The 19,592-nt window shown below is 45.0% G+C and overlaps 1 protein-coding gene and 2 long non-coding RNA genes across 5 annotated transcripts in view; 2 read left to right on the plus strand and 1 right to left on the minus strand.

Moving 5' to 3' along the window:
- Positions 1–3,076: 3,076 nt before the first annotated feature.
- On the minus strand, positions 3,077–6,231 carry LOC140846625 (uncharacterized). The gene is made up of 2 exons (XR_012125942.1): positions 6,056–6,231; positions 3,077–5,093 (listed from the first exon to the last, which is right to left on the minus strand). It is a non-coding gene; the product is annotated as an uncharacterized lncRNA (long non-coding RNA).
- On the plus strand, positions 5,210–8,162 carry EIF1B (eukaryotic translation initiation factor 1B). The gene is made up of 4 exons (XM_073223878.1): positions 5,210–5,786; positions 6,698–6,861; positions 7,257–7,358; positions 7,769–8,162. Exons 1-4 carry the CDS (start codon positions 5,756–5,758, stop codon positions 7,811–7,813), a joined length of 342 nt encoding a protein of 113 aa, XP_073079979.1. The 5' UTR covers positions 5,210–5,755; the 3' UTR covers positions 7,814–8,162.
- Positions 8,163–12,831: 4,669 nt separating this feature from the next.
- The window catches only part of LOC140846624 (uncharacterized), a 31,440-nt gene continuing 24,679 nt past the window's right edge, over positions 12,832–19,592 (plus strand). For all 3 annotated transcript variants that reach the window (XR_012125941.1, XR_012125940.1, XR_012125939.1), the window contains exon 1: positions 12,832–13,842. This is a non-coding gene — a long non-coding RNA (uncharacterized lncRNA). The remainder of the gene's footprint in view (positions 13,843–19,592) is intronic.

A 19,592-nucleotide genomic window follows, 5' to 3' on the forward strand; every position in this document is an offset into this window, starting at 1 on the left:
CCAATTAATTAGAATACTATGATTTTATACCTTATTTGTTATCAACTAAAACCCTATTATTTTGAAAACTCAGCTTTGGTGTATACTTTAAGCAAGCTTTAGTGACTTCTTTATTCACGAGTGACTAGGTTATTCATCAGCAACCACTGAAACTCTATTTCACTGGTCTAAGTCTTACATGTCCCCAGTTGGCCAGATTTCTCATTCTTTTCCTATAAAAACACTAATAAACATAGCATGACTCAAAGTATATGCTGGACCTCCATAAAGGAGTAAGAATATAGGAGAAAGAACATGAAATTTGGAGGTAGACAAACCTGGGTATAAATCCTGGCTCTGCCACTTAATGGCTATATGTTCTTGAGCAAGTAATAAACTCCCCAGAGGTCTCATTTTCCTCACCTGTAAAACGGCAATTATTAATAGTAAATAACATACCATGCTTAGCACATTTCCTGGCCCACAGTGGAAGATACAAAACAGTAGTAGCAATTCTTTTTGCTTACTTAAGCAGCATGCCTGTTTAGAATGTATTTCCTCTACAATTTCCGTTTACCAAGTATTCATAGTATGTTTAACTCCCTACCCAGTACTTGGAAGTACTAAGAAAATCTGCAAGGTCTCAGTTATAAAAGTGGGTAATGGGCAAACTAATATAACAGAAATTCAACTATATAACTGACAGGTTGGCTGGCTCCTTTCCCTGCCATAAAACTACACAGAGCCTCCCTGCTAGAGGACAGCACTAATGCACATTTCCCAGAGTCTTCTCAATGCAGCTTCTTAGGACTGTAAAAAAATTTAGAGCACCAGTGGATACAAATTTGCACACACACACATTTACACCATGGGTGGATAAAGAATAGTCACTCTGAAGAAGTCAGTTTTCCTTTCCTGCATGTGAGACATTTATAGCTAAAGGTTTAATCTCATGAGAGATGCCAGGAAACTCACTCACTCAAAACACACGTACTGGACTTTTGCTTTCAGTCAAGAGAAATGCATTCCATTACTCTCGCCTGAAAAAAAAAAAACACAGGACACAATGTAAGAAACAACAGTTTTTCAAGACTCTCTATATCAAACAAAAGATAGCAATCCCTGAGAGATGGAAAAGATGAGTAAGTCCCATGTTACTGCCTTGAAAGAGTCTCAAGGGTAACACAGGCAGAGCCCAGCAGACACACTGCACTGGGTAGGAAAGGTTGAGAGTCAGAGCACAGCAAGGTGGCAAGAGTTCACAAAATACTGGGTAGAGCTTCAGAGACAGGGAGCTCTTAGCTGTTCTCAGGTCCTCCTCCAGGATAGACTGGCAGACTGACCAGCACAATAACGTAAGGAAACCATGCTAGGCCTAGGAAAGAACCACCCAAAGGCATGGGGGAACAGTACACAGTACTCACACAGGGCCAGGAACAGTGCCTGTATATATCTCTTATTGGTCCCTCTTCTCTGGTTGAAAACACAAATACACAGGAAGGAATTTGCTACAGTACTGTAAGGCTCTCTAGATCTCTATGCATACAGATACCTCTGTATCTGATGCAGAGTTCACAGCGAAGGAGATTATGTCCATAAGGCAAAGTCAGGAAGAGAAGATGCAAGCAAGCTGGAACCCTGCAAATATGAGCTGGAAGCCCAGGTCCTTTTTTTTGTTGCCTCTGAGCTTGGTGACTAAAAATGCACACCTGGCTCATGCATAAGAAAACTGAAGCAGAATCCAGGGAGGGTAGAGTAATTAATTGCAGGCCCAAATACTGCTTTATTACAGAGGTGAGTCAGCTACTCAAGTTTTTCTGTCCTGCTACTTCCCAAATCTCCCAAGAATTCCACCCAAGATGGAGCTAGGTTTATCAATTTAGGTCCTTGGAGAACCGGGCATCAAGGTGGGGTTAGATGTGCGAGAGATTTACCAGGGGAAACACCTGTGAGGTAGAGCGTGCCACAGAAGATGACCCTGGGAAAGAGAGCAGGAAGAAGAGTTAACAGGAAGTCTTAGAATTCAGCAAAAGTCTAAGAGAGTTCGGCCAGGCCAGTGGAGTCCTAGAGGAGGGTCACCCATCAGAGGAGGCCCACATCTCTGCAGAAGAAGCCTGCAGTAGGATCCTGATGCACTCACTGGCTGGGAGCAGCTGGTGAGAAGGGTGGCCTCAGCAGGATGCAATGTTGAATTCACAGTACAGCAGCTGGGCTGTACACAGGTCAACTGTGCTCGCTGAGGCAGGAAATCTGAGTGATACATTATCACATGCACACCACGGTAAGATGGATGTGGACCCGAGGATATAACCAGGTAAGCACATTTTTGTGACTAGCAAATATAAGAAACAGGTGTGTAAAACCCATTGTCTTCATAGTGTGCAAAGTGCTAGGGATGCTTTCACTACCTCACAGTGTCCCCTTTATGAGGGCTCAAGAAAAACACCTGTGGCTCAGGGCAGGCAAGTCATTCCTCCTGCACAGCTGGTACGTTTTCATCCTGTAGACATATGGATCTTTTAGCTGATTTTCTCTTTGTCTTAACCATTAGAAAGTGAAGAGCCAGATTTGGGGGCTTTGACTTTTCAACTATTCTCCTTTTTTCAATCTTCCCTGATTCCTTTAGTCAATACTACTGTTCTCTGCAAGTGATCTAAACTCGCCCCTGAAATAAGACAGGAAATAATCACGTTAAACTAAGCTGGTAATATTTAGAATGAAAAGTACTAGACTTGAGGTACTTCAGTTTATTTCTTTTATGACAACTTTACATATAAGTCAATCCCCTCACTCTAAACCAGTGCTATAAATTTAAGTTTGTGAAGCCCATGTATTCTAAATTTCCTCTAGCCACATTTTAAAAAGTAAAAAGCAGCACGTGAAACAGATAATTTAAGAAAGGCCTTTGAAAGCGTGCACTTTATACTTACAAACATATCTCATGTATCTCAATTTGGACCAGGAACACCAAGTGCTTGGTGGCCACATGTGGCCAGTGGTTCCTGTGCTGGACAGCGCAGGTCTCAAAACAAAGACTATGAATGACCAAAGTCAGAAGAGTTTTTAACATAATAATCATAAATGCACCTAACCTGTATTTATAGTTGTCTTTGATTGAAGATTGCTGAGCTCATAGGGGTTTCTGATGTAAACACCAAGAATTAAAAAGGATGAGTTCTCATGATAGGCGTTAACAACCATGAAAACCCTAACATTTCTGGATTTTAATTGTTTTTTTTTCCTTCACTGGACCACCCTTGGCTTCTTCTGAGAAACAATGTAATATAAAGTGATTATGGACATCCAGAAATAGAGATGCATTTTGTTTATTCTGCACTTCATCTACAGTAGTAGTAAAAATTACTTTAAAGCATGACTATAAAGGTATTAAGACCAAAGAACAGAAACCATTGGACAAAAGTTTGTGATATATATGACAAATTTTATACAAAATATTTATTACAAAAATATATTTTAAAAAACAACGAAAAGTTTTGATTCTCCTTTCTCTAAAACTTTGTACCTTAAGTTTGGATAAGAAAAGTGTTACTCATTTAAATATGGACTAGAAGACCAAAAATGTAGTTAAGATTCCTGAGTTAAGAATTTGATTTTCTCTTTTTAGGCAAATTTCTTAACCAAACAATGCCTCCATTTCTACATCTGTTTAGAATTATGACTACATCATAGAATGGTATGAAGATTAATAATATTGTGTATAAGCCTTTTAATAGGCAAATAGCAAGCATTTAATAAATGGACCTACCATCATTACTCAAAAAAGATTAATTAATAGATCCAGGTATTTTTTTTATTAAGGTATCATTGATATACACTCTTGTGAAGGTTTCACAAGAAAATGTGGTTACTACATTCATCCTTATTATCGAGTGCCTCCCCCATACCCCCTTGCAGTCACAGTCCATCAGTGTAAGATGCCACAGAGTCCCTATTTGTCTTCTCTGAGCTACACTGTCTTCCTCTTGACCTCCCCCACACCATGTGCGCCAATCATGATACCCCACAATCTCCTTCTCCCTCCCTCCCAACTGGCCCTCCCCACCCTTCCCCTTTGGTAACCACTAGTCTTCTTGGAGTCTGTGAGTCTGCTGCTATTTTTGTTCCCTTACTTTTGCTTTGTTGTTATACTCCACAAATGAGGGAAATCATTTGGTATTTGTCTTTCTCTGCCTGATTTATTTCACTGAGGATAATACCCTCTAACTGCATCCATGTTGTTGCAAATGGTAGGATTTCTTTCTTTCTTATGGCTGAATAGTATTCCATTGTGTATATGTACCACATCTTCTTTATCCATTCATCTACTGATGAACACTTAGATTGCTGATCCAGGTATTCTTAACCTGGGGTCTGTAGATCTTGGATTCATGGATGAAACTACACCACAGGGGGAAATCTCAAAAAATGGAAGGGAAAAAAAGATTACAGCTACATTTTCACAAACCTCTAAGCAAGATTTATTTCCTCCATTATGAATACTGGCAACATCAAGAGTAGTTGAACCTGTCATTTTGCACCAAGAGAAATCACAGATATTTTCATGTTACATTTCTGATGTTACAGACACCTCAAAATATCTTTTCAGCACCTTTTTTGAAATTCCAGAGTTACTAGACCTGCTGCTAGATCTTATTAATGCATTAGTAAAGAAACAATACTATGCTGTCAATGAATTTCAATATGACCTTTTTCTTTTGTAATCCTACCTGTTTTACTTTATGCACTTAAGAGCATTCTGAGGTGTCCATGGGCTTCACAAGACTGGCCTGGCACACAAAAAGGGTAAGAATACCTAAATTTTCCAGAAAACCAAATATGTCTTACAACTGAACACCCCCTGGGTAAGCCACTCCCGAGGTCTCTGTTTGCTTTTCTGTATCGTTGGGCAGGATGGCATCAGTGTCGTTACCCTGTTCGCTGAGCTCCCTGCAGCTCACCCGGCGCCAAGGCTGGTCCCGATTTTGCGTTCGAGCCAAAAGGCCGGGTTTCCGGCTCGTTCTGTGGACAGGTAGTGGCCTCCAGGGTGCCAGGCGCAGGTGACCATCTCCCGGCAGCTTGGTGCACTTGGAGATTCTCGAGTCGCACCCTGGACCCTGAAGCAGAAACTCTGGAAGTCTGCAGTGGGTTTTCCTGAAGCCCAGGAACGCGCCCTGCAGCTTGGGGACCTCGGCTAGGGAATCGGGGCGGGCCAACCCCGGGAGGCTCCTGCCTGGAACCTGGGGCTTCCCACGCGGGAGGTAGGTGCAGGGGCCGCAGTGGGGTCGAACGCCGGGCTCAGGGGCTCCTGCTCCCCGATGTTACTCGCATTACCCCGGGCCGCGCGTTGCCAGCAGCCAGGCCTCGGCACCGCCACTACGCGGCGAGAGAACGAGCCCCCGCGCCGAGCGTGCTGGCGCGCGGAGAGCTGGGTCGCCCACTCGGACCCCCGCTCCGGCTCGGGGCCCCCGGAAACCACAAGTCCCAGGTTGCCCGGCGCGGGCGGGTCACGCGGGAGGGGCGGTGGCGCGGCTCAGGAGCCTCTGTCGGCCATTTTGTGGAGCACCCGCTGCGGCCGCCTCTTCTCCTGCGCCCGCCGCCGCCGCCTCCCCCGCCGCCTGCCTCCTGCCGCCCGCGCCGCCGCCCCCGCCGAGCCCAGCCCCGCCGAAGCGGCCCCGAGCGCATTTTCATTTTCTCGCCGCTGCAGCCTCTTGACAACGGTGATCCGGGCGGGCCCCGCAGGAATTTTACCCCCTCGCCGGCCTCACACTAGTGTCGCATGTCCACTATCCAGAACCTCCAATCTTTCGGTAAGGCCGGCCGCCGCGACCACCGCCCCGAAACCCGCTGCCCGCCCGCACTCCGACCCCGCTTTGTCTCGGCGCCGGAAAATGGCGACCACCGGAGACCCCTCCCTAGGACGGCGGCCGAGCGGACCCTGCGCTGGAGCCCGGGCTGCGCCGCTGCCTCCGCGCCCTGCCCCGGCCCCCCGCCCCCCGGCTTCCGGGCACCCACCCTGTCGCGCTGTCCCAACCCTGCCCCGACTTCCCGCGACCCTGCCGCCGGCCCCAAACCTAACCTGCCCCGTTTGTTACTCGCAGGGGTGCGGGGCCGGGCCGGGCATCCTTCAGCGTTGGGCGCAGTTGTTGAGCAGCTCTTGGGGGCACTCAGGAAAGGAATTTTGTCACCGCGCTGCGGGTACAGGCCGTCGGGCTGTCTCTGGGCAGTCGGGGCTCTCTACGTGCGGAGTCATTTGTAAGGTCACGCCCCTGGGTAGATAGGTTCACACACCTGCACGGGTGTGTCCGTTTTTTTTGCAAGGTACAGTTAGGTTAAATGATCACTGTGGGGTGGGCACGTTTCAAGGTTTCTGTTGTCATCAGGATGTACCAGAGATGACGCACATTCTTGTAGTGACCAGAAAATTAGTTTTAGAAATCTCTCATCACAGGATGATGTTAAACGATTGCATTATCTACCTGTAACATAGTGTTTTGGTTCGAGTATCAATGGAAAATTACTGTTTCTATTTTTTTTGTGTGTGGGAGTATCTTGAAGCTTTTATTTAATGCCCCACCCCCATCAGCGCCCCGCCACCTGCAGAAAAAAGCAGAGGCACTAGAACCTTCCTTGCTGACTGTCTAGATTGTAGTGTACCAAGTCTCTGGAAATTGCTTACTAAAAGATACTTTTTTGGCTTTGGATTTATTTGTATTTACAGACCCCTTTGCTGATGCAACTAAGGGTGACGACTTACTCCCGGCAGGGACTGAGGATTACATTCATATAAGAATCCAGCAACGGAACGGCAGAAAGACATTGACTACTGTTCAGGGCATTGCAGATGATTATGACAAAAAGAAACTTGTGAAAGCTTTCAAAAAGGTAAAGCTGCTAGGAAGATTAAAATATAGTTACTGATGCACACCTCTAAACAGGATTATGGTTCACATCCTTACCTATCAGCGGGGGTGGAAATGATTGGACCCAAGGAAACACCCATATGTTTTATGTCTGGTGTTGCATCTTAAAATAAGATTTACATTGTTTCCAAACAGAATAAAATGTGAGATATTTAGCTCTAGATGTTCCAAGTAAAATATTTCTTTTCTGTGATCTGCTAATTCATCTGCAAATTAATTTGGGCATATTGGGATTGCTAGACATAAAACCTGTTTCTTAAATGTAATGAAGTCTACTGAAATAGTTGGTTTGAGTCTTGTGAAAGTAAAACCTTGCTGCATATGACTGTTACATTGAACGCTTATTTACTCCTCCAGAAATTTGCCTGTAATGGTACTGTGATTGAGCATCCCGAATACGGAGAGGTTATTCAGCTTCAAGGTGACCAAAGGAAAAACATTTGCCAGTTTCTCTTGGAGGTGAGTGAGTGGGTGCTTTATGTACAACCTTCAGATTGCTTATAAAATTGTATTTTAAGGGCAAAGTGAATTATTTTCTACTTAGTAAAAACCATGTGAATATACCATGGGGTACATTATTTAATTGAGTGAAATAAAGAGTTGGTGCTTATTTTGAAAGCAGTAGGAACTTTATGGGGTTTATTGTGTCATTAGAATGACCTGATCATTCCTGTAGCTACATAGGGTAATTTTCAGCATGTCAGGGTATTCAAATATGTGTTGAACTATTTGTTTTTAATAGTCAGTGCCACAAGTCATAGTGTTGCAATAAGCTGTTAACATGATTCTTTCATCTCTGTTCATATGTTCTTAGGGATGAATTTATATATTCCTCAGAGTGATTCTGGAAATTAAATTTTATTTCACAGGTTGGCATTGTCAAGGAGGAACAGCTGAAGGTTCATGGATTCTAAAATGAACCTAAAAACGTGGAGAATTTCTTGAATAATTTTGTTGTCTGAACCTAGTTTGGCTGCCTTGTGAAATGATTCCCTGCAGTAAACGGACTTTTCATTTATTCAGTCATTCAAACTTCCATTCACATCTGCATGATTACAGGAAACATGGGGTATGTAAGCTCTTAACACATAAGAAAATTGCAGTAAGATGGTAATGAAACCCCATATTCATCTTAACATGTTTCCAATGGAAAATATTTTGAGTGTTTATTGTTTAGTTTATTACTTTTCACTTGGTTAAATGTTTTTTGTTGTATTAAACCATGTATGTTGCAGCTTAACAATAAAAAAAATCTGAATCCTCTTGTGAGTAGTTAGGCTCTCAAATCCGAGCAAGTAAGATACGTATATATTTTGTTTTTCATAATTGGAGCTCTCATTCTGCAAGTATTCTTTCTAATTAGCTTCAGCTCAGCTACTGTTAAATCCAAAGCTAGAGGAGAATCTTTGTTCTATGTAACTTGCATTTTTCATTTACTGGCTTAAAAATAAGAATAGAAACAGGAGCAGAGAATTTATCAGAATGTAGTATTAAGTTTTTAAAAGGAATAGGAAGTATAGTTTAAGCTTTTAAAGTATCACCACATGGAGTTCTTTTGTGTTTTTATTGATTACATTACTGGGCTGCCAACATTATTAGCTCCTGCCAAATAATACACAGGATCTGACATAAATTTAGTCACAGGAACTGCCCTCCAAGTTTAGGTGGCTGGTATCATTGTCTCACATGGCAGACATTGGGGTTCAAGTTAGCTTTCTGAGAGTGCTAGACAGTGACAGAGTTGCAGTGCCAGCCCAGGGCTTCCAGCCAGAAAAGCCGTATTCGTTCCTTACCTCGTGGTTTTCTATGGTTCACCAAAAGAAATGCGAGCCATTGGTGATAACTACATGGGGTTGGGATTGAGAACTGATGTGATCTGTAGTTCTTAATTATGTGATTTCTGCAGCTCATCATCTTGAGTACCAGACTTCTGCTTTTTATTCAGTAACCATTTGCTTAGTTATACAGGCTGTGTCATTGAAACCATTTAGCCAAGGCAAAGAAATGCATCCATTAAGTTCATACTTTTTAGTGGGATAGTGATTCCATGAAAAATGTCTCATTTGGGTCACTGTAGTCTGTACCGCCTGTACCTTTTGTCCCTATTTTGATGATACTGCTTGTGGTAAAACAGTCAACCCCCACAGAATGTACCTTTTAAAGACACAAATAGGTTTTGCTACTTTCTCATCCTATCCTAACTCCAATCAAGGAAGACTAGGATGTTAAGGAGTGAGTACACCAGAATATAGTGCAAATTTGAGCTCATTTCTGAAAAAACAATATAATGTGACCAGGAATATGAAGAAGTTTGGGAGAATTTTCCAACTTACTTAGAAATCCTGACTTCTTTACCTATAACATTTTGTAATGATTCCACCTCCAGTTGAGGTGCTATGGAAATAGTTTGTGAAATGATAAAAGCAGAAACTTATATTAACAAGTTTACTTAAAGGAGATCTGCTGAGAGCTGAGCTAATTAATGCCCAGGAAAGAATTGTCTGTTCAGGTGAGGTTGACTGGACAAAGCAGGTAGAGGGATAAGGGGAGCCCTATGGATGGGAAGACAAAGGTCCCTGTCTTGACACAGGTAAGGTGAGTGACAGGTACTCCCACTGGACATGACAAAAAAACCTTGAGCAAACTGAGTTTTAGGAGGAGGGCTTGTCTGGATCCTCCCTTCAGCCTGTGAGGCCTAGCCACCTGATTGGACCTCTCACCTCCAGGGCATCCTGGAGCAAGCACAGACCACATACCCTTTGTCTTTGAGCTGTGCAGTAATATAAAGGACATGGCTAAGTATATCTACAGGTTTCTGCAGTTACTGAAACTGGTCAAAGGATACCTTGGAATGTTACCCTCATGGAAAAGCTCTGGGTGCCTCAGCTTAGAAACTGGGAGAGGACTGACTGCTCATCTGCTTCAGGGACAAAAGGGACTCCACAGTATAGCGTAACTGAGAAGGGATAATGTCTTAACTGTAGCAAAAGTAGCCAAGCAGTGCCTCCTCGCACCTATGTGGGGAGATTTGCGTTTGCAGTTTCTTTAGTGGTTGGTACTTTCAGGGTGCAAAATGAGTCACCGAGGACAAGTATGTTTGTCTGAACCTGTAAACTTGGAGAAGTCTTGGCAAAGACATTAGGAAATAGTTGAGGCACATTGTAAAGTGCTACCAGCACTAGCAGTGGTGTCCTCTGCCCTTCAGCCTTGACCCCTGTGAGGCAGAGGAAAGCCTGGGAAGCCACCTGCTCTACCTGTTTAAGAAACCAAGTGCCAGTGGCTATTCTCTGAGCCACCCTAAAAACGGAGTGGTTCAAATCATGGAAAGAACGATTCTAGTCCCAATCAGGATGTCAGTGATCCAAAATAACAAGGAACAATGCTAACAGACTTCTGGCCACCTGTCACCAACTAGGCTCCAGCTAAAGGAGTGGGTAATTGCAGCTCAGGAAAAACCAACCTCATTAGATCGCCCACACAGACCTGTGCCATTGGCCCCATGAAGATTTCCTTTACCAAGCCAGAATTCTCTGTGGGGAGGGAGTTCGGGAGGCATGACCCCGTTGTACCTAAAACCCAGGGAATCCTTTGTGGTGGACTACAGCAAACTGCCGTCACCTGACAGACAGTAGGCAGGTGCCGTGCTTGTCTGGGATCAGAGGCCCAGTAAACCAGCTGGAGTTAAGCAGAAGCAAACCATGTGAGGGGCCCCCAGCACTGACAGCTCTGCATGTGGCTATGTGGGTATTTAACTCCCTTTTCATCTGGGTAACGGCAGCTTGTAAAAAGGAAAGTGGAAAGTGGTATGTTGGAGGAGCTGCTGTTCCTTCACTCCTGGGAAAGTACCCACCATAGAATTAGTGCCAGTAAAAGGGGCCACCAAACTGTCCTGGTGTGTCCCTGATCCCAGCACCACTGCACCAGGTGACGTGTGCCTGTGGGATTCTCTGACCTATACAGAGCACTGAAATGGCAACTTGAACTCAGCCTTGGCTGTGAGGATGCCAGTGCGGGTTAGGTGTCTCACCCATAGCTCCCCAGTATGATTTTGAACCTAGCAGCCCTCAGCCTGGACCAGAGGGTTTTGAAGGGTTTCTGGGCCTACAGAATGGTCTAAAAGGAGGCTAGCTGTAACCCCCAGGTTTGTCTCCATGTGTCTTTCACCTACTACTGTCAGGACCCCAGGCGTCTCCTCCCACGTCCATGGACAAGGAACGGCGTACAGTCTGGAGAGTAGAGGGAGAGTCAGGAAGTACCTTAATGCATGTCAGCCATGACAGGTTCTGTGGTGGAGATGTCGCCAAGCATTTGCAGAGGTATAGTTCTTTGAAGTAGGAGAAAGGCCTATGTGCTCCCTGGTCACAGACATCCACTCTGAGTGCGTTATTGCCACTGACTTGCTAAAAACAGGAAACGAGCACTGCACTCAGATCAGACCAGGGATACCTGCTACCCACTCCTTGGGCCAAGTATTAAAACCCTTTACCACCCCCATGTGGCGGCTTAAAACATTCCTGGCAGGTTATGGTGAATTACTGTAGTTGAGTTGCAGGCATGAAAGCACCAACTGACAAGTTTAATTTTGTCATCCCTCCAGTATTCTGCAGAAATTGATCTAGCCAATCCTTTATTATTGCAATCCATAAAAATCTACTGCAATTTGCTTTTACCTGGGAGAGAGAAAATGCCTTCACGGTCTTGCCCTGGTAATATGTAAAGCCTCCTCACCTATCTGCTACAACACTACTGGAAGGAATTTAACTCAACTGTAACACAGACAGTGGTTTTTGGCTTCCAGAGAATGGGTGATTAAACTGGAAAGCAAGGCTTCTCCTAAATGGTCACCTGTTGAGGGAAACGATCTGGAATTTCACACATGCACACATAAAACCTAAATATATAGTGCTTTCATTTTAAGTAAACCTCATTTTAATTAAACCTCGGTCTTCAATACACAGGTTAGCGTGCAGCTACTGGACACACACCCCTTAGAGGTACTACCACAGGACTCACTTGGAAGACCAATTGTAAGTAATATACCCACCCTCAGAGCCTCTGGCAGGTCCCACCTTCACAAGTAGGGGGTCCTGATGAGAGCCGAGTGGCAATCTTGACATTGTACTTTAGGGATTTGATTCCACATGAGTCAATGTCAGCAGCACAGGATGGGTCCCTGACCAGGAAAGCCCTTTGGGAGGCACTACTTAAGAAAATTCACTCTGTCTCTAACAACAGACCCTTGGAACCTTTCCATATTCTTACCAAGCACTGTCCCTCCTTTTCTCATTTTTCAGGCAATAAAAGTAAAGATGACTAACCTGCAGCTCTGCGGACTCAGGTGCTCATGGAGGCCCTGCCTTACCTGCATGATCACCTCCTTGCAAATACCCTGTCTCCTTTGATCCTTTCTCCTTCCTTTGTACTCATTTGTCAAAACTCCAGCCCTTGTTAAACAACCGCTGACTCTGCATCTACTCAGAGCAACTGAAGGATTTTCTTCCTTTCCCTTCCCACCCAGTGTTGCACAGCTGAAGGCTTTGCCTCATCCACCACTGAGTATTTGAGGCTCCCTCATTTCTCCACCTCCAAACCTTCCCTTCTAAGATAATGGTGCACTCTCTGTCTTCTGTCCTGTTTGTATTAGATGAAGTGTACTTGCTAACATCAAAACCAACCCCTCCAGTTGTGTCCCAGGTGATGTCCACTCTCCTCCATGAATTACCACTGTAATTACTCTCTTCTAATCAGCAATTTCTTTCTCCCCACTGAATCCTTTTCATCAGATACATCAGATAGAAATGCCCTTTAATATCTCAAAGAGAAGAAAAGAAAACCTCTCTGGATCACATACCCTCTTCAGCTACTAAGCAGCCGGCTTGACATCGTTTGGATGTGTAACAGGCATCTCAAAATCAATGCAACTGATGTGAGAACATTAACTCCATCCTCCACCACAGTCTCTTTTACCAGTCTGCCTTGTCTAAGTAGATGGCACCACCATCCTAAGAACTCAAGCCTAAAACTTAACTTTGAATCTCCCTTTCCTTTACTCCTTGAATCCCTATCCTATTTAATGAAGTCTTACTGTTTCTATATGCAAAATATATCTATATCCATCCTCCCGCACCCACATCTCCTGACTAGTCCAGCCTACTTCAAGCCTTCAGTATCTTTCACCTGCACTATTGCAGTGACTCCTCCAAATGGTGGTCTTCTTGTATACACTGACCACACAAAGAAGCCTGAGGATTCTTTATAAAATTCACATAGATTGCGTCAGTTCTCTGCACAAAATCTTCTGAAGGTTTCTCACTGTGCTTAATACTAAATCCAAACATATTACAGTGGCTTATAGGATCCCTCTGGCCTGTTCCTTGCCTACCTTCTGTTCTCACCACCTACCCTTCTGACTCCACCGCACTTCCAAACACACTGGTCCTCATCCGCAGTGAACGTGTACTTGATGTTCACTTCCCCTCAGATGCTCTGCCCTTTTTCCATCTTACTGCTTGTCCCTCAATTTTATCTCAACCTCAAGGAGGCCATCCATGACTACCCCATCTAAAGAAGCCCCCTACCATCCATTGTTAAGAGGCACTCTGTATTTTGCTCTCTTTGCTATAGTTATCTTTATCCAAAAATATCTTGCTCATTTGTTTTTGCCAGTTTACTTTCTATCTCCCCACTGCTAACATAATATAAGTCATGTAAGAAACGTTTGTAAGAGATGCTGTCAATACCTCCCCATATCCCCTTGGCACTCACATTCCCATGCTAGTTCACTGGGCGCTCCAGTTACAAGTGTCTGTGACCTTTGCTCAAGTGCTTTCTCTGGTCACAGGCGCACCCTGAGCCCACACAGGGCAGGATGGAAGTCCTGGGGAGTTGACACCTGCCTTCGCCTCTGCTTCAGAGGCCCTCAACCAACAACTGATGGGAGTTGGTAAGTATCCCTGATCCCTCACCCTCAGGGGGAAAACTTGGAAGCATGTTCTGAATTGGCTCCCGGAATTCCCCAGCAAGATTGGACCTCAGTTGCCCATAATGGTAACCTGTCAATAAAACACCCTTTATTGTCTTCCTTTCCTTTCCTGCCTCATTTTCCCATACTTCTGCCAGTACTTGCTAAGCTTGCCTCCCAGATAAACTACTTGCATTTACAACCTTCTGAGAGACCCCAACCCAAGATGCCTCCTTAACTCCCCTAAAGTGCTTAGAACAGAGTTTAGAACACAGTAGGTGCTTAATGAATATTTGTTGAGCAGATGACTAAATCTCCCTTCCTCTGTGCTCCACTCAGCCTTGGGGAGATTCCAGTCTCATTATGTAGCATAGCTGTGGATTATTCCCAGTGTTGATGGCGTTAGCAGTCTGTGCATCTGTGAAATGGGAGATGGCCAAGGTTTTTGTCACAATATTATATGAACACAGTTATTTCTGGCCAGCCTTCTCCTTATTCCTTCTGTATTCCATGCTGTCTCCCCTGGAGTAGGGGAAGAGAGAGGAATTCAATTCCAGGAGAAAGAGAGCTGGCAGAATGCCTGGCAGAGGCATATTCTACCAGGGCCTTAGAAAGACCTGGTTTCTAGCCCCCCTTTGCCATTAGCCAGCATTGTCCTGGCCTGCTAAGATGCTGGATGAGACTTAGTTACACTCTTAGCACAATCCTTCTATGATGTAATGGGTGTCCACTGGGGAAAAGAATGAATTCTCTAGTTGAAGGTGTTGGGAAACTTGGCTAAATGGAGAAAACGTTGGGTCCCTACTTCACACCATAAATGATGGTGGATTCCAGATTAAAGATCTAATTGTGAAAGGCAAAAATATAAAGGTAATCAAATTAATTTGAGTAGAATATGTTGTGGTTTCAGATGTAAAAGGAGTTTTTTATTGTAGTGAAATATACATACCATCAAATGTACTGATCTGGAAAAAGATGGCAGAATAGGAAGGCAAGGCAGAAACTGCCTCCAAAAAACACATAAAGGAAGAAAATACAGCATATACAACTAAACCTGAAAATGACCTGAAGACTGCAGAACAGACACCTACACCTGAGGAAGAAGAGAAAACCTTACAGAAAAGGGTAAAGTGGCAGAGCCATGACTGAGCAGGACCCAAGCCCTTCCCCCACCCCAGGCTACTGGTGGGAAAAAGAGTAACGGGATGGGGAGAAGGTAGGAGCCCAGGAGCCCTGCACACCTGGCCCTGGAGATCTGCTTCCTGAGCACAAGCCCACATTATTATTGGGTTCTGGTGATTGGTGGGTGTGGATAAAATGAGAGTTCCTGTGGCCAGGATTCTCAACTGACCCTGGTTGACTAGCTCACTGCACACCTATGGGCAGTATGACTCTATATAAAGAGCTCCACCCAGTGCCCTGCACCTGACACAGTGGCAGGGCTGCAAGGCTGCAGGAGAGCAGAGCAGAGCCTGGAGTGGTGGCAGCGCCGAGGACAGAGGCCCAGAGGATGGCTGTGCTGGCAGAAAGGCCCAGAGGCAGAGACTGGCTTGCTGCATACAGACTCGCTCTGATTGAATGGGATTTTAGTGACTGATCTGCCACCTGGAAATGAAGCTGGGTATAACCCTTTCACCCCAAGAACGTTTTGCTGTCAATTTCTTTGGTCACATTGAATCCATAGCAAACTTGCCTGGGGCTGAAACCCATTGGCAAGACAATTGGTGAAAGTTGGCAGGGTTCATTGTTGACCAAGGAAAAAGACAAGCTGCCCTTATGGGAGGGGTGCTTCAGTGGGCTGCCCCTGTGAATGAGGACACAGTGGATCGTCCCCCAATGGGTATGTGGTCTGAGGTGGCTTGCCTCCTAGAGGACTGAGCCCTACCCCAGGACTGGAGGCAAGTGGAGGTGACACCTGAGGCTGTAGGGGTGGCCCTTGGTATAGTAAGCAGATCCTTTGAGAAGCAGAGTGCCCATGAGGCAGCAGGGACTGTGGGTTGGCTGCTTCTCACAGTATTAGAAAAGTCTACAGAGGAGACCCAAGAAATGGTGGCATGAGAACACAAGCTGCAAACCTCTGTGGATTCCCTGAGGAAGGGGATGGCATTGATGCCGGAGGAGGCAGTACGAGAGCGCTGGCAGCAAAGTGCCATTGGAGATGAGACAGCAGCACTGCCAGGTGTTGTGAAGGAGGAGGAAGAGGCCATCAAGGAAAAAGACGGCTCCTGAGGGAAGCACAGGCAGAGGTGGCATGAGAATGTCAGCTATGAAGCATTGAGGTGAAGGTTTGAGACCTTCTGAAGACTGAGCTGGCATTGTTGTGAGGCACTGTGCAGAAGAGGCACTTGGAGGAGTGGAGAGAAAGGTGCCATCAGCCCCAGAAATGGAGGAGCTGGGAAAGAATGAAGGGGTGGTGCCAGAGGCACTGGCGCCTCTTGTATTGAAAGCATGCCCAGTGGTTGTAAAGAAAATAAAGACCCAACAGTGGAAAGTTTCCCAAGGAGAGGAGCAGCCCCCTCCCCAGGTTGTAGAGCACTGTATGCTCCGTCCCTATACTCAGGCTGAGCTGGTGGCTGTGGGACCTAGGGGTGGATGGAATTGTTCTGTTGGGATCAGAGATGGGTAAGCTGGCTTCCCTGACAGTGCAGCCCACCTTGAGGCAGCAATTACAGAATGCAAGGTGACATGTACAGGAGCTGAAGCAATGAGAACCTGGAAAGAAAGAAGACCTGTTACTCACAGGAGGAATTTGAGGGGCCCTGTGTGGGTTACAAGGACCCAGATGTGGGTTGATTTGATATAGGCAGGAGTAGATGGAAGGAAATTAGATGGGAAGCCAAATACGATCTTACTGGAGCTATGGCCACAACTGAAACCAGTGCAGCAGTTCCAGCTATTAAGACTAAAGAGGCAGAGGTCAGAGACAGAGCCATGAGTCTGGCCTGTGTGTCTGCAAGACTTTTTGCTGGAGAGGCTGGATAACAATGTTCGAGCTTCCTTGCACAGGGACCATTGCAGAGGACTAAGGGCACATAGATTGAGAGGAGAGAATCCTGGAGGAGTTGAGTGTGGATAAAATGAAAGTTCCTGTGGCCAGGATTCTCACCTGGCCCTGGTTGACTAGCTCACAGCACATCTGTGGGCAATTTGACTCTATATAAAGAGCTCTGCCCAGTGCTCTGTATGTGACATGGTGGAGGGCTGCAAGGATGCAGGAGAGCAGAGCAGAGCCAGGAGTGGTGGCAGTGCCGAGGACAAAGGCCCAGAGGACAGCTGTGTGGGATGGCTGTGCAGGCAGAGAGGCCTGGAGGATGGCTGTGCAGACAGGGGCCCAGAGGCAGAGACTGGCTTGCTGCATACAGACTCACTCTGATTGAACGGGATTTTAGTGACTGACCTGCCACCTGGAAATAAAGTTGGGTATAACTCTTTCACCCCAAGAACGTTTTGCTGTCAATTTCTTTGGTCACATTGAATCCATAGCAAACTTTCCCAGGGCTGAAACCCATTGGCAAGACAGTGGGGCTGGACACCAAGGACATGCTGAACACTCTGGGAGGTTGAGACTCCAGCCAGTGTGGAGGACAGGCATGTGCCACCAGCCCCAAGACCCAAAGCAAAGGTGGCAGTTCAAGAGACTTGCCAGCAGTGGGAGGGGTACCAGATGGGCAAGGGTTGGATGGAACTCTCTCAGGAGAAAGGGCACGTGGAGGATACCTCCCCAGCCCTTCCTCAGCCCAACAGATCAGGAACTCTTGGGAGCACCAGAAGCTCCATCCCCCTTGCTGGCAACACAGCCCCAAAGTGCCTCCCTGCATATGCTGCCAGGATCCAACCCACTTGGCCCAGCAACAGCATCAGACTTTGCTGCCTGACAGGTAGAGGGAGACTCTCCCAGCTTACTTGGCTCCACTTCAGCCCAACCAAGGAGATGCCTGGAGGAGCCAGCCCCAAAAGCTCCTTCCTCCCTGTGGGTGTCCAAACCCACTACTGTGCATCTGGCTGGGGCACATCTGTCTGCCCACCCCATTAATTCTGCAGCCCCACCACTGCTGCAGGCCAGACAGAGGGTGGCCCTTCCCCCAGCAAGCTCAGCAGAGACTCCTGAGCTGATCACAAAGGCAGCAGCAGAAACAAACTTCCCACCCAGACTGGGCCACTACAGGCACCAGATTGAAAGGCACACCACCTGCTGCACACCAACATCTAGAGCCCCTGCAAAACAAAACTGGGCATTAGAAAGTAAAGAATCTTGAACATCTGGGCACCATAGCATACCTTCTTTATAAAACTATTAATTACTCTTTAGATCAGAAAGCACAGAAGAGATATCTCATACAAAGGAAGAAACAGAATCCCTGACAAAATGAGCAGGCAGAGGAGTTTGATCCAATCAAAATTACAAGACAGAATCCCAGAAAGAGGACTAAATGAAGCAGAGATCACCAATCTTCTTGATAAAGATTTCAAAATAAAAGTCATAAACATGCTCACAGATTTGCAGGAAAGTATTCAAGATCTCAGGAAGGACTTTAGCAAAGAGCTACAAGACCTGAAAAAGAGGCACTCAGACTGAAGAATGCAGTATCTGCAACATATAATGGAGGAATTTAAGAATAGATTAGTGCCAAAAGCAACAGGATACACATTTTTCTCAAGTATACATGGAATGTTCTAGTGTGCAGAACAGATCACACACTAGACCATAAAAAGAGCCTCAGTAAATCCAAAAACATTGAAATTGTATCAGGTGGCTTCTTAGACCACAATGGTAATAAACTAGAAATAAATTACACAAAAATAACAGCCTATAAATATATGGAGGCTAAACAACATGGTTCTAAATAATAATAATGGATCAGTGAACAAATTCAAACAGTTCAAGCAATATATGGAGACACATGAAAACAAAAATACAACAACCTGAAATCTGTGGGACATGGCGAAGGCAGTTCTAAGAGGAAATTACATAGCAGTACAGGCTTACCTCAAAAAACAAGAACAATCCCAAATAAGCATTCTAAAATCACAAAGAAACTAGAAAAAGAAGAACAAATGAAGCACAAAGTCAGTAGAAGGAGGGACATAATAAAGATCAGAGCAAAAATAAATAAAAGAGAAAAATAAAATAATAGAAAATATCAGTGAAACAGGGGGCTGGTTCTTTGAGAAAATTAACAAAATAGATAAACCCCTAGCCAGACTTAACAAGAAAAAAAGAGAGTCTATACACATAAACAGTCAGAAATAAAAAGGGAAAAATCACTACAGAAACGAAAAATTAAAGTGCCAACAAATTGGATAACCTAGAAGAAATGGACAACATTCTAGAAAAATGTAACCTTCCAAGACTGACCCAGGAAGAAACAAAATCTGAACAGACCAGTTACCAGCAATGAAATCAAATTAGTAATCAAAAAACTCCCCAAAAACTAAATTCCAGAAACAGTTGGCTTCATCGCCAAATTCTTCCAAACATTTAAAGAAAAGTTCATACCAATCTTTCTTAAAGCATTTCAAAAAGTAGAAGAGGAGAAATACTTCCAAACTCATTCTATGAAACCAGCATCACTCTAATACCAAAACCAGACAAAGACTGAAAAAAAAAATTTTACAGACCAATATTCCTGATGAACATAAATACAAAATTCTCAACAAAATATTACCAAACCAACTTCAAAACTACATCAAAAAGATCGTCCATCATAACCAAGTGGGATCTATTCCAGGGA

This window comes from Manis javanica, chromosome 15 (genome assembly GCF_040802235.1).
Source record: "Manis javanica isolate MJ-LG chromosome 15, MJ_LKY, whole genome shotgun sequence".
Classification (NCBI taxonomy): Eukaryota; Metazoa; Chordata; class Mammalia; order Pholidota; family Manidae; genus Manis; species Manis javanica.

Bases quoted from the DNA above. Each gene is read 5' to 3' on its own strand.
- EIF1B (XM_073223878.1), top strand. From the start codon at position 5,756: ATGTCCACTATCCAGAACCTCCAATCTTTCG. The intron at 5,787-6,697 runs GTAAGGCCGGCC...TTGTATTTACAG, and splicing joins CCAGAACCTCCAATCTTTCG to ACCCCTTTGCTGATGCAACT. The intron at 7,359-7,768 runs GTGAGTGAGTGG...TTTATTTCACAG, and splicing joins TTTGCCAGTTTCTCTTGGAG to GTTGGCATTGTCAAGGAGGA.